The sequence below is a fragment of the Lagenorhynchus albirostris genome, chromosome 5 (genome assembly GCF_949774975.1).
Source record: "Lagenorhynchus albirostris chromosome 5, mLagAlb1.1, whole genome shotgun sequence".
NCBI classification, from domain to species: Eukaryota; Metazoa; Chordata; class Mammalia; order Artiodactyla; family Delphinidae; genus Lagenorhynchus; species Lagenorhynchus albirostris.
Genome location: NC_083099.1, coordinates 41,677,771 through 41,704,172, shown reverse-complemented (window position 1 = coordinate 41,704,172; position 26,402 = coordinate 41,677,771). Strand labels below are relative to the sequence as shown.

Below are 26,402 nucleotides of genomic sequence, written 5' to 3'. Positions count from 1 at the left end.
CGAGGGCTCCTTAGTTGTGGCATGCGTGTGGGGTCTAGTTCCCGACCAGGGATCAAACCCAGGCCCCCTGCATTGGGAGCGTGGAGTCTTAACCACTGCACCACCAGGGAGGTTCCAGCAACCTAATTTTAAATGGTTTAAAAATTTTAATGTTCTCCAAAGAAGGCATACAGATGGTCCATAAGCACATATGAAGATGTTCAACATCCTTAGTCATTAAGGCAAAGCAAATCAAAGCCACAGTGAAGTACCATTTTATACCCACCAGGATGGTATAATCAAAAAGACAGTAACAAGTGTTGGCAAGGATGTAGAGAAAGTATAATCCTCATACATTGCTGGTAGGAATGTAAAATGATACGGCCTCTTTGGAATATAGTTTGACAGTACCTGGAAAAGTTAGACGTAGAGTTATTATATGACCCAGCAATTCCATTTCCAGGTATATACCCAAGGGAACTGAAAACATATTCCCACAAAAGCTTTTGTATTATCTTATTTTCTTTATGGCCATAATTACTATCTAAAATTATCCTTCATACTTACTTGTTTATTGGCTGTTTCCTCTTACAATAATGGAAGCTCCATAGGAGATGGGTTTATGTCTGTCCTATTCACTCCTCTGTTCCTAAATCAGTATCTGACACAACTTGCTCAAAAAGGATAGGTAGGCATGAATGCATAAAGATATCTTTCATAACCTGGGGCTTCCCTGGTGGCGCAGTGGTTAAGAATCCGCCTGCCAGTGCAGGGCACATGGGTTCGAGCCCTGGTGTGGGAAGATCCCACATGCCGCAGAGCAACTAAGCCCGTGCGCCACAACTGCTGAGCCTGCGCTCTAGAGCCCATGAGCCACAACTACTGAGCCCACATGACACAACTACTGAAGCCCATGCACCTAGAGCCTGTGCTCTGGACAAGAGAAGCCACCGCAGTGAGAAACCCACGCAGCAATGAAGAGTAGCCCCCGCTCCCTGCAACTAGAGAAAGCCCGCGCACAGCAGTGAAGACCCAATGCAGCCAAAAATAAATAAAAAATTTATATAAAATATATATATATATCTTTCATAACCTGCCTAACATACCTTTGTGGTAATAAGTGATTCATATAGAACAACATCTCATTAAATCTTTTTATGTTTCAGACAGCAGCACTTCGAGCTGTGGGCAACATTGTTACTGGAACTGATGAGCAAACACAAGTAGTTTTGAACTGTGATGCTCTTTCACACTTCCCCGCACTTCTGACACATCCCAAAGAGAAAATTAATAAAGTAAGTATTTTTAAATACTATTTAATAATTAGCATATAAAGTAGCCATTTTCATTTGCAAAATTAGAGACTCAAGTGTCTTTAATACCGTTTATTAACATAAACTGTCATTTAGACATTAAGAGAAAGTATTTTACTCTTTATGACATGGATTGGTACATGATTTTCCATATATAAAACCGATTGTAAACAGTGCACATTTGGCTCTCTTGGAAATGATGAAATAGAGATAATTGGGTGTTGAATGTTGTGTGATTGGAAGATTTTAATACGTAAGTTAAGTAATCTAAGTTTAATATTTTTTAGCTATTTGATAGAGTGTGTGTGCATGTGTGTGTGCTTGTGGAGGCTATGAAAAGGGGGCACTGACTGGTGATGCTGACGTTGGAGTGCATCTGAGGCTGTTGTAGAAATACATGGGTTGTTGATTACAACATTGCCGATGATTATAACCCAAGAACAGCTCACCTAAGTAGCCTAGCACCCTAAAATCTCTAACAGGTTCATTAAACATGATCCTGTGATCTGATCCAAAAGAGCCTACTGCACACTACTACTGTTTACTACTTTTTTAAAATAGAGAAAATGTTTCCCTTTAGTAAATTCATATGTTTAATAAGTTTATTAACTTTGGTAAATTATAGCAATATCCTACATAGGACATTAGGCAGATATTTTGTCTTATTTCATTCTGTGTTTTTAGTATGCATTTATTGTCTATGAAAAAAAAAAAGACTTGTAATCAACTTGGTAGAAGTAGCACATTGTGGTGTAAAGGGTAGCATAAAAAGATCATTAAGGTAGACCAATAAAGCTGTCAAACATCTGGTTCCACTTTACCTCTTGAGAGAGATGGTGCAATGAATGACTATTACAAATAAGTATACTAAAACAATCCACTATTTCAGTTTTTGTGTCTCCATTATCATGAATAATCGAGAGATTTATCTACTTTGGCTACGACTCAATCAGAACAGAAGAGAGAATAAATAAAGCACGCTATGTGAGGAGGATGCTGAATCTCCTTTACAATTGTTTTAGGATTTGTATTTGTATTGCAGCTCATCAGTTCCTTAGTATTTGTTCAGCCAAGCTTCTTTTGAGTCTTAGTGTTTGGGAACATTGCTTTCAAGAATTTTTTAGAAGGGTTAGTTCATTATAACTTAGACTAGGGTCATTAGCAATTTGTCCAAAGAAAAATATGGAAAGGGGATAGAGGAATTCATATTCCTAAATTTTTTATTATGGAACATACTCCATAAAATCATTTGGACGTTGTAGTGAATGTGCTTTTTCCTAGTTCAGCTGCAGATTTTATTTTTTAATGAGAAATATTGAAAGGATCTTGTTCTACAGGAAGCAGTGTGGTTCCTCTCTAACATCACCGCAGGAAATCAGCAGCAGGTTCAGGCAGTAATTGATGCCAATCTTGTACCAATGATAATACACCTTTTGGATAAGGTAAGAAAGTCATCTTGTATGTTCTGTGTAAGAGGAAAAGAATTATATGAATATATATTTTTCTGTTTAATTACAACCTATATAATGGCATGAGTAGTACAGTAAAATAGTATTAATATTAAAACGTTCAAGCATTTTTTATATACAAGAAATAGTTCCTTTTAGAAACCCCTGGCCCTTTTTCTATATCATTCTTTTGTCAAAACTACCATTATCCTGAAGTTTATTAAAAATTCATATTACTACTACTGACTATAAATGCTCACATATTGTACCAAGCACTTTACATATATTACTTTATTTCTTTATTACTGTAACTCTGTGAGGTTAAGAATTATTCCCATTTGACAGATGAAGAAACTATGGTATAGACAAATAAATTGCCCAAGATCAAACAGCAAGTAAGTGTGCTATTTTATACGCCATATCATTGCATGCTTACATTAATGTTTGGGAAAGAGACAGTTTAAAGTGTCCACTCACAGCATGAGGATTTTTTTCTCAACACTGATCTGTTAATTAAAGAGAGGATATCTCGATCTTCTTTTCTTCCATGTTTCCTACAAACTGGTAGTAGAGGCTAATTTCCTATAAACTGGTAGATCGGGTTCAGTCATGCACTAATGATTCACATGAGGAGAAACATTCTATCTGTTTGTCCTACATTTAGTGATATTTAGATTAAGTCAGCTCAGATGTTATCAGCCTGTTCCAGCCAATTATTATAAAGTTATTCATCATTCTTTCACATAATGGTTTTTCAGCAGTCATGATGATCATTACCTAGATCACTTATTATACTAGGAACTGCAAAATGATGACTTTGTAATTCTGCCATTCTTTATGTATTAGCCATGATTCTTCAATAAAGAAGAAAAAAGAGCTTTTCCCTATCAACTGTTGGTTTACTCTAAAACATATTTCATATAGGAAAGGCAAGACAAATGTTTGATCCCTGCTCATTATCACTGTTTTTAGAATGACATGGTTCCCTAATGACCTCAAAAGGAGACGAGTGTAAAGTTTTTAGTGTCATTAAGGAAATTATGGATTTACATATGTGTATATTTTTTATATAAGTTTTAGTCCTTTGTAGCTATTCTTTCTGACGTTCAGGTTGTCCCTGACCAACTCTTAAATTTGGTGCCTATGTCTTTTTTACATCACTGCAGTAGTTTTTGAGAGCTTCCTACCTTTTGGATGTGATATGATTCCCAGGCTTACCTTGTATATTTCCTGATCTACGCCTGGAATTAACTATTTTCCAGGGTGTCGTGGTTCCTTTTTGTAGCAAATGGTATTTAAAGATCATAGTTCAGGTACTGAGGATAATCATTGCTATAAGGTTGTCGTGGTACGTAGGCTTGAATGAACAAAATAGGTGACCGTTTTTTTTTAAGAAAGTGAAAAATACGCATATTGTAATTTTATGAACATGAGATTCATAAAAAACAAATCATGAATGAAAGGAAGCTATCAGATATTACTGGGTATTTAAGATAGCAGTGTTTTTATTTTTACTTCTTCGATTTTATATTTTTATCTCTTTTATGCTGGAAATCTTCCAAAAACATGAACATAATTATTTGAGTTATATTTTGAGATATATAATATAAAATCTATCAAAATAACAAGACTACATTGACACTAACAACATGATTACTCCACTTTTGAGATTTCCTTGAGGACTTTTTTGTCTTTAGGATGTATTCTATCAATGATGTACTTAAAAATAATGTCACTTGAAATAATTCCTGTTATGTGTGGTTAACATATACAGCTTGATATACAGTTAGGTTATTTCTGTTTGTTTTTTATTGGGGGGAATTACTTTAGGTTTTGTTTTTTATTTTTTTATTTTTGGCCACACTGTGTGGCTTGTGGGATCTTAGTTCGCCAACCAGGGATAGAACCTGGGCCCTCAGCAGTGAGAGCACGGAGTCCTAACCACTGGACCACCAGGGAATTCCCTTGTTTTTTATTTTGTTGTGGTTATATGAAGCATTTATAGTTTCCAAGTAAAAAATATGTACTTTGTTTTCAAGGTATGTACACAGAGGTCTAACTTCTGTTTCTGTCCATTCCTCCCTGTTCTTTCCCTTCCTTTACAGATGATCATTTTTATTAGTTTTTGGTTTATTCGTCTATTGTTTATACTTTAAATATAAGGAAATGCCTATGTAAAGTTTTTTTCCATGTTTTTTGCCAGGTTGTATTTAGGATTACTGGATCTACAAATAGACACATATGTAAATTTGCTATATAATGCCCATCCACCTCTAGAAAGATTGTCCCGTTTTACACTCCTGCCAGTCTCACCAACACATATTTGGGATTTCTCAATCTGATAAATAAGAGTAGATATCCCACTGCAGTTTTTCTTTTTTTGAAGTATAATTGATTTACAATGTTGTGTTAATCCACTTCAGTTTTAATTTTCATTCTTATTTACATATTCTTTTCTTAATACATCCTAAGCATTTTTCCAAGTTGCTAGTCATCTTAACATTAGTGGCTGGTTATTATTTTATTATTTAGATTTGCTATAATTAGTTATTCCTCTGTTGTTTAAGTTGCTTTTACTTTCTGACTCTTATGTGCTGCTAAGACATTATATGGAAAGATACATAATATTACTTTGTTTTGAATTATTTGCTTGGTAAATTCTGAAAGGTGAGATTACTAAATCATATATATGACTTTTTAAATGAATTTTAAATTTATTTTATCAATTTATATTTGAAAGACAATATATGAGGGTAATGGCTTTATGACAGTCTCATTAATGGTGGGTATTTTCATTTTTAAAACTTTATGTGTTTAAAAGGATACCTTACCCTGACATTTCTTTGATTAAAGTACAATTGTATATTTCCTTTTTTTTTTTGACTGATTTTATTTAATCATTGACTTCATTTAATCTGATATTACTGAACAGCAATATCAAGTCAATTTGTTGCCGGGAAAGTTCACAAAAAGGAATCTCCATTTGTTTAGGGTAATTTGAGTTCAAAGCCTTATCTTTATTATATGTATATAGAAAGGCTAGAAGAAAACCTAGGGGAATAAGCAGTTGAAAAATCATTTCAGAAAACACCTTTTCCAGTTTACCCTATATTGCAATTTGTATTCTTTACTTTGCTTTTACAGGGAGATTTTGGCACTCAGAAAGAAGCTGCATGGGCCATAAGTAACTTAACAATTAGCGGAAGGAAAGATCAAGTAAGTTCAGCTCTTATTTATTTCTCAAAACTGGTAAAATAACAGTACCAATAATTCTAAGATTTAGATTTTAGTAAATCATAATTTAAGATAATAGCAAGATAACAGGCATTCTGTGATACATAAAAGTGTCACCTTGACTTCCTTTAGTTATATTTCGTAGATGTGAAGTGTTTTCTTTCCAGCTTCTTGGCCTACAAGAATTTTCTAATCCGTGGTAAGATGAAGCATTTACGGTCAGGGTTGTTTTTTTCGTTTTTTAACAGTGTTAAGAAAAAAACAAGACTTTTTAGGTTAATAGGGCAGCATGAAACTGCCTCACAGATTCTCCTTACAAATGAACAACAACAAAAATTATCTGGCAGCAAACCAAACAAGGAACTAAACTCAGCCAGAAAGCTGGGACTAAGAACTACGGTGAACAATGTGAGGTGCCTAGGGCATAAAATATAAAGAGGCACTTACTCTCACAGTTGTGCAGGTGACAAAGCTTAACATTATGCCAACTGGCGAAAGAAAATGAGTTTTAAAGGTCCCAGGTATGGGGGACTTCCCTGGTGGTCCAGTGGTAAAGAATCCTCCTTACAATGCAGGGGACATGTGTTCGATGCACTACAGCTACACGATGTAGTTGCACTACAACTACTGAGCCCATGTACCTCAATTAGAGAGCCTGCTGCAAACTCTGAGCCCGCGCGCTCTGGAACGCGCGCGCCACAACTAGAGAAGAGAAAACCCACATACCGCAGCTAAGACCCGCGCAGCCAAAACTAAATTAAAAAAAAAAAAGTCCCAAATATGTTTCACAGACAAGTGAAAAAGGATGAATTTGGAGCTGATAATTGTCACAAATAAGGTACAGACTGGTGGTGACCAGTGAATCCACTCAAATATGAATACAGAGTAGAATATAAATACAATACATGGAAATAACTAAATAGAAAAATGATAGAAGAATATTTTGCAAATTTTATGGAACCAATAGAATAGCAGATTGAGAGGTGGCCAGGTATATATTAGTGCTAAATGTTATAGCAAAGAGAGGATGCTCTCAAATTGAACAATTACAGTTTTAAAAAAATAATCATCCAGCCTCTCAACTGATTTCATAATTTCTTAATGTTAGAAAGGATCTCTGAAGGAAGTACTCCTTATGGCAAAGAAATGTGTCATATGAACTTGAGTGATTCCTTCATTTTCACTTTAGTTTTTTTTCTAAGTTCATGTAAAATTAACATACTACATTAAAAAGAAAAGAAGGTTAGATTAATGTAGTCTAACTTATCATGTGAGAGGTGAGGTCATATTTCCATATTCAAGATTTTAAAGTCAAAATTATTACAGTGAGGACTTCCCTGGTGGTGCTGTGGTTAAGAATCCGCCTGCCAATGCAGGGGACATGGATTCGAGCCCTGGTCCGGGAAGATCCCACATACCACGGAGCAGCTAAGCCCGTGCGCCACAACTACTGAGCCTGTGCTCTAGAGCCCGTGAGCCACAACTACTGAGTCCGGGTGCTACAACTACTGAAGCCCACGTGCCTAGAGCCCGTGCTCCACAACAAGAGAAGCCCACGCACCGCAACTAGAGAAAGCCTGCATGCAGCAACGAAGACCCAACACAGCTAGCTAGCTAGCTAGATAGTAATGAAAATTAAAAAAAAAAAAAATTATTCCAGTGAGATAATAGGGTGCACGCATGAAGTTCACTTAACACTTATCATATCATGGTATTTTCATTCTTCAGGTGGCCTACCTAATCCAACAAAATGTTATCCCACCTTTTTGCAATTTGCTGACTGTAAAAGATGCACAAGTTGTGCAAGTAGTACTCGATGGACTAAGTAATATATTAAAAATGGCTGAAGATGAGGCAGAAACCATAGCCAATCTTATAGAAGAATGTGGAGGTAAGTTTATTATAAGCTATTGATATTATTCCACATTTTAATGTTCTTTTTGTAACTACTTTTATTTTCTAACTAATACAGCACTTCTGTATTTTTCTGTCTTAGATAATCAAGTAATAGAATAAAGTAAATACTGTATTCTATATGTACAGTCCTGCTCAGCTTCTTGCATATGCTTAGGTAACTGAATTGTTGCCATATATTGAACAGGCACTGTGCTAAGGTACTGGGAAGACGGTGGTAAACAAGACACAGTCCTTTCCCTCAAGGCATGTAGTCTAGTCGTGGAGATAAATATGAACTGATTTAATGTGCTAATTACCCTAATAGAAATGTACAACAAAAGGAAATACCCTAATCCATCCTGGAAGAAGCAGGAAGTGACACCTGAGCTGGATTTTGAGAGATGAATAAGGATTAATAAAGTAAAAAGGGATGAAAGGTGTTCCAGGCAGAAATAACACCATGAGCAAAGTCTGAGGTGAGAAATAGCATTCAGCAAATTATAAGTAGTTTAGTGTTGCTGAATCACAAAATATGAGGTAGAAACTGCCAAAAGACAAGGCTGCAGACTTAGCCATTGACCAGGCCCCTGCAGTCTTAGAAGCTTTGTAGCACAGCAGATACTTTAGGGCAGTGGTTCCCAAATCTGGCAGTGTACCAGAGCCACCAGGAAGATAAACAACATGTCTTAGCTTTCAACCCTTAGGATTAACATGTAGACAGAACATGGAAGTCTCAGATATGGCTGTGGAATAACACGTAAATGTTATCAACCTGAATAAGCATAAAAGTAAAGATCTTTCTGATGGAAGTTGAGAAGTAAATGAAAGGAGGGAGAGGTAACTAGGAGTAGGAGAACCAGTATCTTCAGCTTCCTTAGTAGAGTTCAGAGGCTTGAAAATTAATAAGAAGTAAGTATTTTTAAAGTTATTAAAGTGACAAATAGAACAGCAACAAAAAATGCATAACTATCAAGTTGGGAACAGGACATGGGGAATACTGTTAGGGAAATAATTAGAAAGGGAGTACCAGAAAAATTAAAAGCAGGAATTGTTAAAAATTTTTCCTACTTGTATGTTTTTTTCTTTTACCATATAAACATTTTAATTATTAAAAATTTATTCTTATATATTAAAATAAAAATATAGATCTTGAGCATTGCCTACTTCACTGGAGGCGAGCCCTAGGAATATGTATCTTATAAACTTCCCAAAGGATTCTGCTGTAGGGTATGACAAGCCATTGGAAGATTTTACCTAGTGAATTGATGTATTTAAATGGAGCCATGGATATGAAGGGAATGGAACCATTTAGAGACAAGCAGGAAACCACCTAGGTGGTTTCTATATATTGTGTTGAGGCCACAATAAATGAAGGCAGTGATAATAGAGAAAAGGGGGAGATGACAAGATTCAAGAAACGGATAGACTTTAAGATTTTTGAGATTTGATTATAGAGTATTGAGGGTAAGGGGAATTTATTAGTCTGTCTCTCAGATTTCAAACTGTTGTTGATTATCACCAATAAGAATACAGTATAATAAACAGTGTAAATGAAGAATGGCAAAGAACAAATTGTGTTTTGGATAGTTTGAGTTTTAGATACCTGTTGAAATATCCTTGTGGAATTATCATACATGTTTAAGATTTTCAACATCTGAAGCTCAGAAAAGAAATGAAGCCATAGAGTTATAAGTCCTCAGCCTATATGTAGTAGTTAAACTTTTTCATGGAAGGGCCCCATAAAGAGAATGTGAAAAGTGAGAAACATGCCCATAACAACTCCTCCACTTAAAGAATAGATAAAGGAAGAACACTCATGAAAGGGCAATTTCACTTTAATTCAGAGGCCTTAAAAGTAATTATTACTCCTGTAAAGCAAAACAATATCCAGTTTGCATATCAATAGGTTAAGTTAATATATTCTGCCTATGATTTAATAAATTTATTAATATTTACAGGGAAAATTCCCTTTTCCCCTGAAATACTGTGGTTGATCTTGATCATTTTTCATTATACTTGAATAGCTGTCTTAACATTCATATTTATTAATCACGAGTACTTAAAAGTTCTTTTCCTAAATGCTCACTAGAAAAACTTGGCAGATGCTACAAAGTAGAAGGAATTTGCTTTTAACTTTTTTTTTCCTTGCATCTTTGGGGGTGTGTGTGTGTGTGTGTGTGTGTTTTTGGCCATGCCACATGGCTTGTGGGATCTCAGTTCCCCGACCAGGGATTGAATCCGGTCCCACACAGCAGTGAAAGCCCAGAGTCCTAACCACCTGGCCACCAGGGATCTCCCAGCTTTTAACTTTTAACAAAGCAATTTTACATGTTATTACTCTTTATAAACACTGATGTGTATAGTTATTCTGCTGAGTAGATAGATGTCCCATTGCTTATGTTTATATGTAGTTAGATACTCAGATAATTTTTTAAAGATAAATATGCTATATCTTTGTGCATAAAACCTTTTTATTTATAAGATTCACCTTTAGAATAGATTCCTCAAAATTGGATTTTGTGTTCCCAAGATTATTGTAACTTTTTTTGTCACTGCTTTTTAAATATTACCATTATTTCACTTCATAAAATTTCTTACAGGACTGGAGAAAATTGAACAACTTCAAAATCATGAAAATGAAGACATCTACAAATTGGCCTATGAGATCATTGATCAGTTCTTCTCTTCAGATGATGTATTTAATAATTTTATAATTTTCTTAGTTTTATGTATAAGCATAAGTCTGGATGAAATGTAAGCTAGGACGTATATGTATGTATTTGGGGGGAATGGAATTGAAATAGATATATGACAGTAATGTTACTTATTTCAGAAGTACAAATATTTCAGTATTTTAAAGTCCTTCAAGGTATTAAAAAGTAGTACTAGCTCTAATGGCAAGAAAAAAAAAAAAGAATTTTTGACAGTGGATAAATCAGGCTTTATTTTCCCTTGATGTCTTTATAAACAAAACAGTGAAGCCTAGTATATCCTATAATAAATCCATTATGACAATAATTAATCTGTATTTGAATATATTGTAACTGTTATTTTTAGTTGGTCACCAAAAACTAATACAAAGATAAATAGATAAAATGAAAAAAATATCAAGAAATATAATTATTTCTTAATAATATATATATTACTATATAATGTAAGGTATAGTCCAGAAGAGTATCTTCAGATTGTCAGTATATGGTAATTGAAATTAAAGAATTATTTTTAGTATCACCTCTTTGGGAAAGTTAAATCTAAAATTAAAGCCGTTGTTTCTTAGAAAATTATAGTGATTATAGATAGAACCACCAGTGGATCTCTTGAATTATTTTCTCAACTTTTCAAAAAAAAAATGGAATGTTATTAAATATTTTGTTAAGCATGCATGATTTGAACATTAACTTGACAAGGACAATACTAAAGAAGAATTACAGATTATCAAGCTAAGTCCCATTTAAAATATAATAGTAGTTGAAAAGCATACTTTTTTAAAGGTAGTTTTTGTCACATGTCTTAAAGTTGGGTTTTTAGAAGTCCTAATTGATAATTAGGTATACATAAAGCCTTATGATTTCTGATACTTCAACGTGCAGGTCTTGTTTACTCTGTTGCATCATGAAAAGAATAATAAAGATGATGTGCCTATTTATAGGAACTACACTATAGGTGCATAATTTTGTGGAATTTCAACGTTTAGATATAAAGCATATAGAAAGAATATTATACATTTTTAGCAGAGCTATTATTTTACTACTTTAAGCTCAAAAGTCATTTGTCTCCAATTGCTATTAAAAGATAAACCAAAGAATACACTTACTCTCCAAAAGTGGTAGCATTACAGTGAGTATACTCTGAGATGTAGGACCATTTCCAATGTATTACTTCTCTTTCATTCTTTCAGAAGATACACGTTTTGCATATTCTCTTAAGTTTCCTCTCTTTTTGGCATCTCTTAAGAAAAAGCCTTTATAAAGTGTTTCAGGTTTCTAAAGGGGTGGTAGGACAGTGTTGGCACCTATCATCTCCCATACTTTTTTTTTTTTTTAATTTATTAATTTATTTATTTTTGGCTGTGTTGGGTCTTTGTTACGGTGTGCGGGCTTCTCCTTGCGGTGGCTTCTCTTGTTGTGGAGCACGGGCTCTAGAGCGCAGGCTCAGTAGTTGTGGCGCATGGGCGTAGTTGCTCTGCGGCATGTGGGATCTTCCGGGACCAGGGCTCGAACCCGTGTCCCCTGCATTGGCAGGTGGATTCTTAGCCACTGCGTCACCAGGGAAGCCCTCCCATACTTTTTAAATGGAAATAGTACTACAATGCTATTTTTTTAAACTAATTATCACCTTCTTTTTCCTTTTTTCCCTTAGATTGATGAAGATCCTAGTCTTGTTCCAGAGGCAATACAAGGTGGAACATTTGGTTTCAATTCATCTGCCAATGTACCAACAGAAGGGTTCCAGTTTTAGAAAGATGTTGTGGAAGTTAGGTACAATGCAGCACTGAGATATATATATATATACACATATATATAAAAAGGTTTGATCCATCAAGCTTGGCTCATGGGATCTGCTGCTGCATTAAATCGGGAAAGAAAATGTGAAGATTTCATTTGGAATCACAGAAAATGCCCAAATGAGGTCAAGATGGCGAGTGGGTGCGAGTGAGAATGAGTGGCAAAATGTAATGAAAACTTTACATGAATGCTTATTTAGGTTGTTCAGAGTAAAAGGGCTACAGGTCACAGATATTCAGTGCCTGAGGAGGAACATTGACATTATATCAGCTGAGGGGAAAGTGCAGTAATGTCATCTTCAAGCCTTATAAGCATAAAAGAGAATAGGATGCCCATATAAGTCAAAGGAAAATGAGCCCAGGCCTTGCTATGAAGCAGTGTGTGAATGGACAATGTTGAATGAATGTCTGGCTCAGTGATAGAGAGCCAGGTTCATCTTTGAAATCTAGGGCTCTTCATTCATGAAGCAGACTCCTAGTCCTGGAGTGACTGTGTACGAGAGTATGGTTGTGGTGCTGTATGTGAACGCATGCAAGCTTGATTTGCCTTCAGGGGGCTGATAACAAACCTAGTAAATCATCAAAGTGAGATCATAAGTGTTACTGTACACTGGACATGAAAACAAAGACCAGTTCAGCAGCAGACATTGGTGTACTCTGCAGCCTGTGTTTTCTATTTCCCTTCTTCCCTTTTCCCACCCCTCCTTTTTTTCCCCCTCTTTTTTTTTTTGTGGGTTTTTTTTTTTTTTTAGTTTTTGTTTTTTTTTTTGTTTTGTTTTTTTTTGTGGGGTTTTTGTTTTGTTTTTAGTTTTTATTTACTTTACCTAGTATGGCTTTTTAGTTGCTTCTCAAGTCAGAAAACTTTCAGGAAGGTTTCCCTGTGCATTTGCACCAGATGAATGTTTGATGCTATGAAAAGCTTTCCATATCATCAAAACTAATTTGTGTAGATTTTTGCATGAAAAAAAACCATAAATTTCCCTCAAAATAGACTGTGTTGCAGTACACAAGTTACCATAATAGTATAAAACAGTAAAATGTGCTTTAAAAAGCCATCCTTTTCATTTTCAGAGATAACATAAAGATCTTTGCATGAGGTAAATCTACAGCCTAGTTCATTTTTAGATTTTGTTGAGTCCTGTAAAGAAGAAGAAGAAAAAAGTTTCAGTTGTGGTAGAATACCGTGCTGTGTTTAAATGTTACTTGTTTTCAAACTTTGTTTTCTATGAAAATGATATGGAAACTTCTAAAATGGAATTTGGTGCATATGTACTGCTGAATAAAGACCGATGAAGAGGTTTGAGTAGATGTACAAATCAAGTAATGGTTTGAACACCTTTAATAATATGCCTAATCTGTTCAATTGTTTTAGAATCTTTTTATCTTAGATGTAGGCAGCCATGAACAATCTATTTTGAGCCACTTTAGGGAGAAAACTTTGTATTTTTAAAACTTGCATAAAAGTTATGCAAGTGGTTTTTATAAATTGGAATAATGCCTCAGTTTCGAGGTTATGCACACTAAATTAAATGTGACATAAATTAATTTGTACAAAAAGAACTCTTTATAAGGTGGCTCATTGTAGGAAATCCTGTGCCTTCCCCTTTGAGCACAAGTGTTGCATGAACAACAGTTTGCTATAAGAAACATACCAGATTAGCCACCATTAGCATCTATATCTACTTTGTGTTTAAAAATCAACTGGTAATTCTGAAACACTGTAGAATGGATAAAAATTATTTTGTGATCATAACTCTTTGTTGAACTAGAGTATTTTTGCAGCATTCCTTGTCATCAGAAACATGGTTAAAGTTTAAAACTAGAAGCAGCAGAAAACTAGCTTGTAAAATTTATCCAAGTAGAGTGCAGGCTAGGCTGTCTTGGGGAGATAAACATTAAAACTCAAAGCAATGTTTTACATGGGGCGTGTGTGTGTGCTGTGTGGATTTTTTCATATATTAGTGTAAAGTTAGAGTAACTCAGTGGCTTATGTTTGCTTGTCTTTCATAAGCTTTTGATATAGACCCAACATTACAGAAGAAATTTCTTGTTATTTAATTTCAGTATAGACGTATTAATATTCTAACTGACTGAATTTGTTCAGGTGACACCATCTTTGCTTCTACTTTCTCCCTGTCCAAACCAAGCTTTTGACCTTCCTTCACCCCTCCAGCAAAATGGACTGAGAGAGACAACTTGAGCTATATTTTAAGTATTTCTGTAACTACAACATATGGTTCCAAATAGATTGCATACAAAGCATGGTTTTTACAAATGGCTTAAGTTACCAGAAGGTGAACATAATAGTACTTTGCATAATTCATGTTTCTTAGTAAACAAAAACCTGGTTCAAAGTAAGCCAGTGAGGTTATAATAGGCCAAGTGATTTTATAGAATAATTTTCTTACAGATGCAGGACTCATGGCAGCTTGCTTATTCAAGGCCTGCAGGAGAATCTGATCTCAGAGAAGGCCCTAAGCTCTCTTTTAAAGGGCTCGCCTGATTAAATCAGGCCCACCCATTATAATCTCCCTTTTTTTTTTTTTGCGGTATGCGGGCCTCTCACTGTTGTGGCCTCTCCCGTTGTGGAGCACAGGCTCCGGACGCGCAGGCTCAGCGGCCACGGCTCATGGGCCTGGCCGTTTCGCGGCATGTGGGATCTTCCTGGACCGGGGCACGAACCCGTGTCCCCTGCATTGGCAGGCGGACTCTCAACCACTGCGCCACCAGGGAAGCCCTATAATCTCCCTTTTGATTGACCCAAAGCCAAACTGATTAGTACCTTAATTATACCTGCAACATCCCTTTCTCTTTGCCTTATACCATAGCCTAATCACAGAATGATATCCATCATATTCACGTATCCTGCCAACACTTGAGTAAAGGGGATTATAAAGGGTATTATGTACACCAGGGAATCTTGAGAGCCATCTTAGAGTTCCTATATCACAAAGAAATACTAGTATTTAGAGCTGGAGCAGTTTAGAAGTGATCAGTAATATATTGCAAACTTATTTTTAGATGAAGTTTACCTGTGAGAATCTATTGAGAACTTTGCACCGGCTTCCTTCCAAAATGCATATACATACAGTTTTAGGGGTTCTGTGGGAGTCTGAATTTCAGAATATGAATGAACTGTCCCAGTCCCCCGCTTCAGATGATAGAGTTGTGAAGAAGTGACTTGATCAAGGCCAGACAGCTACTAAGGGCTAGAGAAGACCCAGATTGTACCTCCCATACCATTGGAAGCTATGCTTTCAATTACTGTTCTAAAACTGAGTTCATTTAAATTTGTGAGCCAATGCAAAAAAATGTTTATGCAGCTTTTCATATCTGTATTTTGAGGAATGGCTAACACTAATTCTTATAGAAGCTTGTGAGTTTTGAAATTACAGTTGACCCTTGAACAGTATGGACTTTGCAGGCCCACTTAAATGCCAATTTTTTTTTTTCACTAAATACTACAGGGTCAACTGTACTTTAAATCATCTTTAGATTACTTGTGATACCTAATACAGTGTAAATGCCATGTAAATAATTGTTAAGTACAATCTAAGTGCTGTGTAGCTAGTCCCTTGAACAAAGCTGGGGTTAGGGGTGCCGGCCCTCTGCACAGTCAAAAATCGAAAATCCTCATATCCGTGGTTCCACATCCAAGGATTCAACCAGCCATAGATCATGTAGTACTGTAGTGCATATTTAGTGAAAAAAGTCCATGTATAAGTGAACCCAAGCAGTTCAAACCCATGTTGTTCAAGGGTCCACTGTATTTGATTTCTTTGAGTTTCCAAAAATTGATCTTTCATTATGGATATTAAGAAGGTGAACTACAAACAGGCCAATTTAGCTTGAATCAAAAGAAGTTACCAGTTAACTCCTGAGGTTTAATGGATTATTTACTTCCTAAACTTGACATTTTAAACATTTAAGGAGAAAATGGTTTTTCTTTTTAACAAACACATTAATGAAGTGTATACTCTTTAAAAATATAAGTAATGAAATTATGCACATATGCCTTTAAATAAAATCAGAGTGCACATTTGTAGTCTTATTGTAATGAGTTAATTCCTAAGTTAAAGGAAGACGGAAAAAACGAAGATTTGTAAAGCCTGTATTCCAGTGTGATCAGAAGCAACTGAACTGTAGTGTCACATTGCATATTAACTATCATGTCAATAATATACAGGAAGGTAGATTGAATGTTTTTTCTCAAGATACAACTAAGCAGTTCCATTAATTTTGAATATTCTAAATTCAGGCCCTTTAGGTGACAAATTTGGTTCAGGATGTCCATGCCAGGATGTACTGTTTATAAAATTGACTTGACAGCTGCTACTTGGCGTATAAGAGCAGCTGAGTGTGAAGGAAAGTAAATACCGCCCTGCACATTTCTGATTTACCTCTTGCCAGAGGCCTGCACTCCTGTCTTTTTTTCTTTTTTAAAAAAAATTAATTTATCTTTGGCTGCATTGGGTCTTCGTTGCTGGGCGCAGGCTTTCTCTAGTTGTGGCAAGCGGGGGATACTCTTAGTTGTGGTGCGCGGGCTTCTCATTGTGGTGGCTTCTCGTTGCAGAGCACGGGCTCTAGGCACGTGGGCTTCAGTAGTTGTGGCATGCGGGCTCAGTAGTGGCACGTGGGCTTCAGTAGTTGTGGCATGCAGGCTCAGTAGTTGTGGCACACGGGCTCAGTAGTTGTGGCACGTGGGCTTCAGTAGTTGTGGCACGCGGGCTCAGTAGTTGTGGCTCATGGGCTCTAGAGCGCAGGCTCAGTAGTTGTGGCGCACGGGCTTAGTTGCTCCGCGGCATGTGGGATCTTCCCGGACTAGGGCTCAAACCCATGTCCCCTGCATTGGCAGGTGGATTCTTAACCACTGCGCCACCAGGGAAGTCCCTGCACTCCTCTCTTATCACTTACATTATTGGCCCAATTTCTACCTTGTCTCCACAAGTTTTGCATCTTTGCAGCTCTAACTATGCTTACTCCAGGTTAACTTAGTTTTTCCAGACTGTCAGTTCTTCCAGTTTTATTCTTCGTGAAGAAAATTTTTTATAACCTTTTCATTTCTTTCTGTTATTCTTCAAGCATGAATCCTGCTTCCATATCATTCGTTCAGTGTCCCATCCTCTCTCGTCCTCTGGATTTTGAGCATTCTGAGCCACCTTTCCCCCATACTTTCTACATGGTTACCTTTTTACTGATTTTGTAATTGGATACTATAATGCTAATATCCAACACTTGGACTCAGCTTAGGAGGGTATTTCTCTTATCTTAAAAAAAACAAAAACAGGGAAACCGCTGGCGGTCCAGTGGTTAAGACTCCACGCTTCCAGTGCAGGGCGCACAGGTTCCGTTGCCAGCCGGAGCACTAAGATCCCACATGCCACACAGCCAAAAGTCATTTTGGCTCATAGTTGTGGGGTTGGGAAGAAATCGACATACCCTTAGTCTCTCCTGCCTTACTGCCGTACTTTTTGTTTCTCAGGGGTTATCCCCTCTGTTCAACTCATTAACGTAAAATTTATCTATTAACCTATTATGGGTATTTTCTATCTCCTACCATTTCCCTTTGTACTTGCCAGTGTGCTCCCTCCATAAACAAATTACATACTGCCTCAAATCTAGTAGCTCCCAGTGTGATCTACAAGATGCCCAGCCTATGTAACCATATAACTGATGCAGAGAAACTGGGTTTTATCTTTTTTTTTTCCCCCTTTGAACCTGTTTAAGATGGTTATAGGAAAGCTGTTAAGGAGCTGTGAAGGTACCTAAATAGTAACTTTGTTCCAGTTTGAGTCAACTAGTGATGTACTGAAAAGTTTGTTTCCCTGTTTTCTCTATCCCCGGGTAACTCTTTTGCCATTCTTCCCAGCTGCAGAGAGTAAAGAAAGCTAGAGGTAGCAGATAGGAAGTGTCTTGTTTGGATCCTGAATTCTCAACCACTTTACATACCTTGAACATTCCAGATATCTGTCTCCTTCAGGAAGCCAAATATATACAGTACCGTCTACTACCCTTGCCATCCCCATTAGCTGTCACTTTGCAGTGTGTGTTTTACACCGATGGTAATTTTTCAGTCTGTAGAGTCTGTTCAGTCACTGCTCTATCACATCTGCATTTCAGTCTTTCCACTAAATTGTAAGCTTCTTAAGGGCCAAAGTCAGCAAATAAACAAAGCTCTGTAAACCCTATGAAAGTGCCATGAGTTCTGTAGACGCTGAAAGGTTTGTGATTACAATACAACCTCTCACATGAACTGATAGTAGTGACTATTTCTAAAACTCTTCAATTTGGAATTTTTCAGTTTGCCTCATTGCATCTGAAGTTTAGAATGCTTTCTGTAGGAAGGCATTCATTGCCAGATGAATGCTCATTTCTTTGTTTTCTTTTTTCACTTTTGATATTTACCCAATGTCAGATCTGGATATCTGACACTCACAGGATATTGCGATGCATCGTCATGTGTCTTTCAAATACCAGCCTTCCATAATATAAAGCAGGGGGTAACCTAATATATAATACTATTGATGCAATTAATTTTTGAAATGTGTGATTTATTGAAATATCTGTATCATAATAGTGTTTTTACAAAGAAAGTATCCAAACCATAAAGGTAACTGATTACTGTTTTAGTCTATAGTATGAAATTATTAGAATGCTTTTTGGTTATTGATGTTGCAGTGCTCTTTGATTAAAATAATTACATAAGCTTTCTTCTACCAGACTAGTAATTATACAAATTTTTAGGTGCTAGAAATAATTAGGAACAAGCCCAAGGAACTCCCTCAGTTTTATCTAGTCCTGATCTAAACAGTTCTGATAATCACCATGGTGTTTACTCATTTTTTCCTGTTCAGTGTTGCAGAGGCTTTAAGAGCAAATTCATACAGTGGCCCCTTTGATAGAGTTTCTGGCTTCATATCCTAGCTCTGCCACTTAACTCCTGTGGAACCTTGTAAAGTTACTTTAGGTGCTTCTGGTTCTTCATCTGAAAAATGGAAAATGTAGTAATGCCTACCCAGTGGGTTATTTTGTGGTTTAAATGAGTTAATTCATGTAAAGCACTCAGAATAATCCTACGTAAATAATAAGCACAGCAGCTAGGAGAATTTCCCTTTAACTTTTGCTGGAAATAAAGGCAGAAGCCGTATTTTTTACATTTAACAAATATCTGAGAACCCATGTTGGGCTAGGCATTAAGTCAGGAGTTAGAGTATGAAGCCAATTAAAATGTGTACTTGCTCTCACTTTAGTTTACTGAGGGAAAGACAGTCAAATGGATACGTTAAAAGAAGTAAGTACAGTGACAGGTGTACGTGGTACCTTTGGTAAACCCCAATGTTTGGGGACTGCATCAGAGCATTTGATGGAGCATACAAAAAATTTAGACTTACTATCTCTAAATTCATTATCTCCAACTTAAGACTTCGTTTGGCTATTCAGACTTTAATTTTTTTTCAAATCCTAGCCCTCTATTTCTCCCTCATTCTTAGTAGATTACCCTTCCTATTTTAGGGGCGGGGAGGTGGCAAAGAGAAACTATATGAGAGAAACTTCCTCAGCTCACTTCCAGCTTGGAGACTTATATTAGAGGAGATAGATAGCTTTCCTCATAACTAAGGCAGTCCCATTGTCTTCAGTCCTATCTCCTGCTACTTCTCAGGAATCTCACACTATGAATTATGGCTTTTCTCTCCTTTGTATTCAACTCTTACCCTTCAGTGTGATCCTTCCCATTAACATTTGAACATGCAACAAATACTTCCCAACATAAAAATGAAAGTGGAGCCCTCCCTCCCATTCCAGCTCCATCCTCCCCTTACCACCACAGCCAAAGTTCTTTTAAGAAGTTTGCTTCTTCCAATTGCTCAAGCCTCATTCTCAACCCACTAGTCTTTCATTTGCCCTCATCACTCCATAAAGCCCTTGAAAAATCACCAGTGCCTATATGTCACTAGATTAAATGGGCAATTTTTTATCTTTATCTTGACTCAGAAAAACTAGACACTTGACCACTCCCGTCTAGATTTTCACAAATTCACATTATTTTTCCTCCTCTGACCATTGCTACCTCCTTCCCTCTCTCTCTCCCCTTCCCCACCAAACTCCTAGCCAGCATTTTATCTCCTTTCTAGCACATGCTTTTCCCTGTCATTAAATGTTTAAGGGGTTTAACTCTCAACCCAGGGTTCTCCTCTCACACCAAGCTTCCTTTAATCTATGCAAAGATAGAGTAATCACACTTCAAGGATCAGCTATGACATGCCACTGATTTCCAGCTTAGTATCAGCTTTCTCTAAAATCTCCATACTGCTTCCTTGAAATTCCCACGTATATACCTGAAAGGCAACCACAACTCTAGCTTGTCCAAGCCTATGATCTTCCTCTCCTACCACCAAGCATGTCCTCTTGAATTGTTCCCTATCTCAGTGAGTATCAGCTCCTCTGAGTTCTACAAAATGGCTCTTGCATCCTTTCACTTATCCCCATTTCTACCTCCTTAGTCCAACCATCATCTCTTTTCTTGAACCATTGCAAAAGTCTATTAAAATGGTTTCCTTTGGCCACTGTGGCTCCCTTTCAATCTGATCTCTGCATTAAAGCCAAGAGTGATGTTTCTAAAATTCAAATCTGAGTGTGCCAGTGTTGTTACCTAGAACACTTCATATCTTCTCACTGCTCTTAGAATAAAAAGCAACATTCTTTTTTCTCGTTATTGGAAATTTTATTTATTATTTTAAAAATTTATTTCTGGCTGTGTTGGGTCTTTGTTGCTGCACGTGGGCTTTCTCTAGTTGCGGCAAGTGGGGGCTACCCTTCGTTGCGGTGCGCGGGTTTCTCATTGCGGTGGCTTCTCTTTGTGGAGCATGGGCTCTAGGTGTGTGGGCTTCAGTAGTTGTGGCACACGGGCTCAGTAGTTGTGGCACACGGCTTAATTGCTCCACGGCATGTGGGATCTTCCCGGACCAGGGCTTGAACCCATGTACCCTGCATTGGCAGGTAGATTCTTAACCAATGTGCCACGTGGGAAGTCCCAGAAATTTTAATCATGTGCAAGAGTAGAGTAAAATAATAAACCCTCATGTACCTGTCACCCAGCTTCAACCATCATCAACACATAGTCAATCTTTTTTTTTTTTTTTTCCTGCACCGCGCTGCTTGCAGGATCTTAGTTCAACCAGGGATCGAACCCGTGCCCCCTGCAATGCAAGTGTGGAGTCCTAACCACTGGACCGCCAGGGAAGTCCCGACACATGGTCAATCTTGTTTCATCTCTGGCCCACCAACTTTTCCTATCTCCCGTGAATTATTTTGAAGCAAATCCTAGGCATTTCATTATGTATCTCTAAAAAATTAAGAACTTCTTCTTAACATAACCACAGCAATATCACATCTTTAAAAAATTAACACTTCCTTCATAGTATCTAGTCCATGTTCAAATGTCCTTGACTTAGCCAAAATCATTAACATGGCCACAGCCTTTCATTTTTTGGCCCCTGCCTTTTTCTCTAGCCATTTTTTTTCACGCACACCACTCTTCTCTGTGCTTTGACTCCACTGGCTTTTCAGATACTCCTCTCGTGAGGCCTTTGATTTTGTTTTCTCTGCTAGAATATCCCCTTCCCCCCTTTCCTTGTTCATCTCTTAGCTTAAGCATCACTTTCTAAGAGAAACTGGCACTTACTGCCCAACTTAAATTCCTTTATTAAAAGCTCTCATAGAACTCCATTCCTTTTGTTTAGCACACCTTGAAGTTCACAATTAAGATTCATACAATACTAGACTATAGCAGGAATCATGTAGCACATTGCTGGAACATAGAGCTTTCTTTCTTTCTTCCTTCTTTCCTTCCCTTTCCTTTCCTTTCTTTCTCTCTCTCTCTCTTTTTCTTTCTTTCTTTCTCTTTTTCTTCCTTCCTTCCTTTCTTTCTCTTTTCTTTTTTTCTCTTTCTCTTTCTCTTTCTCTCTCTTTCTCTTTCCCTTTCTCTCTCTCTCTCTCTCTCTCTCTCTCTCTCTCCCCCCTCCCTCCCTCCCTCCTTCCCTCCCTCTCTCTCTCTCTGTCTCTGTCTGTCTCTCTCTCTCTCACACACACACACACACACACATCTGGTCTTAGTTGCGGTGCAGGCTGTTTGTTGGAGCACTTGGGGTTCTCTGTAGTTGTGGTGCACGGGCCCTAGACTGCGCAGGCTCAGTGGTTGCAGCACGTGGGCTTAGTTGCCCCGCAGCATGTGGGATCTTAGTTTCCCGACCAGGGATCGAACCAACGTCCCCTGCATTGGAAGGCAGTCAGGGGAGGCTTCTTGGAGGAAGTAGGGCCCTCCTGACTGACTCAAGAGTTAGCCAGATGAAGTGGGGGGCAAGGGCCTTCCCCAGTGAGCAATGTCAGGGATAGGGAAAACGGAATCATTTTTAGTCTAAAAGTTGACATCAGGGTTGGTGGGAAGGGACCAGAACAAGCAACACATAATATGCTTTATTTAGGAGAGACTTAGGGATTTTAAGTGGGAGAGTGTCATTGTCAAATTTGAACTTTTAAGTAAATCACTGTGTCAACTTTGTTGAACATGGATTTCAGGAAGATAAGAATAAAGGCAGAAAGACCAATTGGGAAGCTCTTAGAGCAATTGGGCATGAGAAAAGGAGGTACTGAACAGGGCAGTACACAGTAGAAATAGAGAAGAGGGAATGGCCTAAAAAATATTTAGAGGTATATCCGTTACCAGTTGTCTTTCAGCTCCAAGTCCACTCTTCTTTGCCCTACTTTATGACACTGCAGCTGGCTGGTGTAAATGTTTTTTCATTACCAGCTAGCACAATGTTTGGCTTTGTCATTAGAGAGCCCGGGAGTAACACCACAAGACCATTGTGGCAGGATGACGCTTCTGGATGCAATTGTCCATTTTTATTATTCACCACTAGAGCCCAGAGACCCTAAGGGACCAGTTTGTGCTCTGCCTTCCGGCCATGCTCTCTCAGCATAGCAGCTGCCTCAGAGCAGCTCCAACAGGATGCTTCCACAGCAGTGTATATATGTGTGTATCATACAGGAGATATGATGAAAATATATGTATAGTTGAAATTTTATCCAAAGAATAACTTTATAAGAAGCGTGCCAGATTAAGGTAAAGAAAACTTTAAATGCCACTGCAGGAAATCGATGTAACCTCGAAACTGTATAAAAGCTCACAACTCAGTAAGAAAATAACCCAATTTAAAATGAGGGGACTTCCCTGATGGTGCAGTGGTTAAGAACCCGCCTACCAATGCAGGGGACATGGGTTCGAGCCCTGGTCCGGGAAGATCCCACATGCCGCGGAGCAACTAAGCCTGTGCGCCACAACTACTGAGCCTGTACTCTGGAGCCCGCGAGCCACAACTACTGAGCCCACGTGCCTAGAGCCCCTGCTCCGCAATGTGAGGAGCCACCGCAATGAGACACCCGTGCACCGCAGCGAAGAGTAGCCCCCTCTCGCCACGACTAGTGAAAGCCCGTGCACAGCAACGAAGACCCAACGCAGCCAAAAATAAATTAAAAAAAAAAAAGAGGAAAAATTTGCACAGACATTTCATGAAAAGTGGTGTTTTTTTTTTAACATCTTTATTGGAGTATAATTGCTTTACAATGGTGTGTTAGTTTCTGCTTTATAACAAAGTGAATCAGCTATACATATATCCCCGTATCTACTCCCTATCCCACCCCTCTAGGTGGTCACAAAGCACCGAACTGATCTCCCTGTGCTGTGCAGCTGCTTCCCACTAGCCATCTATTTTACATTTGGTAGCGTATATATAAGTCCATGCCACTCTCTCACTTCATCCCAGCTTACCCTTCCCCCTCCCCGTGTCCTCAAGTCCGTTCTCCTCGTCTGCGTCTTTATTCCTGTCCTGCCCCTAGGTTCTTCAGAACCTTTTTTTTTTGTTTTTTTAGATTCCATATATATGTGTTAGCATACGGTATTTGTTTTTCTCTTTCTGACTTACTTCACTGTTTGACAGACTCTAGATCCATCCACCTCACTACAAATAACTCAATTTCGTTTCTTTTTATGGCTGAGTAATATTCCATTGTATATATGTGCCACAATCTTCTTTATCCATTCATCCGTCAATGGACACTTGGGTTGCTTCAGTGTCCTGGCTATTGTAAATAGAGCTTCAATGAACATTGCAGGACATGACTCTTTGAATTATGGTTTTCTTAGGGTATATGCCCAGTAGTGGGATTGCTGAATCATATGGTAGTTCTATTTTTAGTTTTTTAAGGAACCTCCATACTGTTCTCCATAGTGGCTGTATCAATTTACATTCCCACAAACAGTGCAAGAAGGTTCCCTTTTCTCCACACCCTCTCCAGTATTTATTGTTTGTAGATTTTTTGATGATGGCCATTCTGACTGGTGTGAGGTGATACCTCATTGTAGTTTTGATTTGCATTTCTCTAATGATTAGTGATATTGAGCATCCTTTCATGTGTTTGTTGGCAATCTGTATATCTTCTTTGGGGAAATGTCTATTTAGGTCTTCTGCCCATTTTTGGATTGGGTTGTTTGTTTTTTTGTTATTGAGCTGCTTGTAAATTTTGGAGATTAAGCCTTTGTCAGTTGCTTCATTTGCAAATATTTTCTCCCATTCTGAGGGTTGCCTTTTCATCTTGTTTATGGTTTCCTTTGCTGTGCAAAAGCTTTTAAGTTTCATTACGCCTCATTTGTTTATTTTTGCTTTTATTTCCATTTCTCTAGGAGGTGGGTCAAAAAGGATCTTGCTGTGATGTGTATGTCATAGAGTGTTCTGCCTATGTTTTCCCCTAAGAGTTTTATAGTGTCTAGACTTACCTTTAGGTCTTTAATCCATTTTGAGTTTATTTTTGTGTATGGTGTTAGGGAGTGTTCTAATTTCACTCTTTTACATGTAGCTGTCCAGTTTTCCCAGCACCACTTATTGAAGAGGCTGTCTTTTCTCCATCGTATATTCTTTTTTTTTTTTTTTTTTTGTGGTACGCGGGCCTCTCACCATTTTGGCCTCTCCCGCCATGGAGCACAGGCTCTGGACGCGCAGGCTCAGCGGCCATGGCTCATGGGCCCAGCCGCTTCGCGGCATGTGGAATCCTCCCGGACCGGGGCATGAACCCGCGTCCCCTGCATCGGCAGGCGGGCTCTCAACCACTGCGCCACCAGGGAAGCCCCATCATATATTCTTCAAAAGTGATATGTGGATAGCAAACACATGAAAAGCTGGTCAACATCATTAATAATGAGAGAAATGTAAATAAAGACTGCAAGATACCACTACACTCATATTAGAATGGTTAAAATTTAAAAAACAAAACCAAGGCCAAAAAACTGGCAACACCAAATGCTGACAAGGATGCAAAGCAACTGTCACTCTCCTACATTCCTGGTGAGAATGCAAAATGGCCTGGTCACTTCAGAAAACCGTTTGGAAGTTTCTTATAAAGTTAAACATACAATTTACCCTACAACCAGCAATCCCGCTCCTAGGTATTTACTAAAGTGAAATGAAAACTTCATTCACAGGAAAACCTGCATATGAATGTTTCTAGCTGCATTATTCATAATCACCCAGTAGTGGAAACAACTCCCCAAATTCCTTCAACTGGTGAATGGATAAATGAGTACATCCATATAATGGATTATTAGTCATCAATATAAAGAAAGAAACTGTTACAACAACATGAATGAATTTCAAATGCACTATGCTAAGTGAAAGCCAGATTCAAAGGCTTATACTGTCTGATTCCAATTATATGACAATCTGGAACAGGCAAACTATAAGGATAAAACATTGGGTCAGTGGTTTCCCAGGACTAGGTGGGAGAGAAATTGACTATAAAGGGGCACAAGAGAAATTTTGAGAGTGATGGAAAAGTGCTATATCTTGATTGTAATGGCAATTACACAACTGTATTCATTTGTCAAAATTCATAGAACTGTCCACTAAAAAGGGTGAAATTTACTCTCTATAAAATATACCTCAATTTTAAAAAAAAATGCTACTGCTTGCTGAACAC

At 37.7% G+C, this 26,402-nt stretch overlaps 1 protein-coding gene and 1 non-coding gene across 4 annotated transcripts in view; both read left to right on the top strand.

Moving 5' to 3' along the window:
- KPNA4 (karyopherin subunit alpha 4) overlaps positions 1 to 26,402 on the top strand; it is a 94,579-nt gene that overhangs the window by 41,025 nt on the left and 27,152 nt on the right. Inside the window, exons 12-17 of one of the 3 annotated variants that reach the window (XM_060149925.1) lie at positions 1,146 to 1,274; positions 2,630 to 2,734; positions 5,885 to 5,956; positions 7,703 to 7,865; positions 10,471 to 10,565; positions 12,230 to 12,269. In XM_060149925.1, the coding sequence (XP_060005908.1) occupies positions 1,146 to 1,274; positions 2,630 to 2,734; positions 5,885 to 5,956; positions 7,703 to 7,865; positions 10,471 to 10,565; positions 12,230 to 12,269 (604 nt within the window). Of the gene's footprint in view, positions 1 to 1,145; positions 1,275 to 2,629; positions 2,735 to 5,884; positions 5,957 to 7,702; positions 7,866 to 10,470; positions 10,566 to 12,229; positions 14,300 to 26,402 lie in introns of those variants that run through there. The other 2 variants (XM_060149924.1, XM_060149923.1) reach the window with 2 other exon arrangements.
- LOC132521431 (small Cajal body-specific RNA 7) lies at positions 1,484 to 1,807 on the top strand. The gene has a single exon (XR_009540879.1). It is a non-coding gene; the product is annotated as a small Cajal body-specific RNA 7 (non-coding RNA).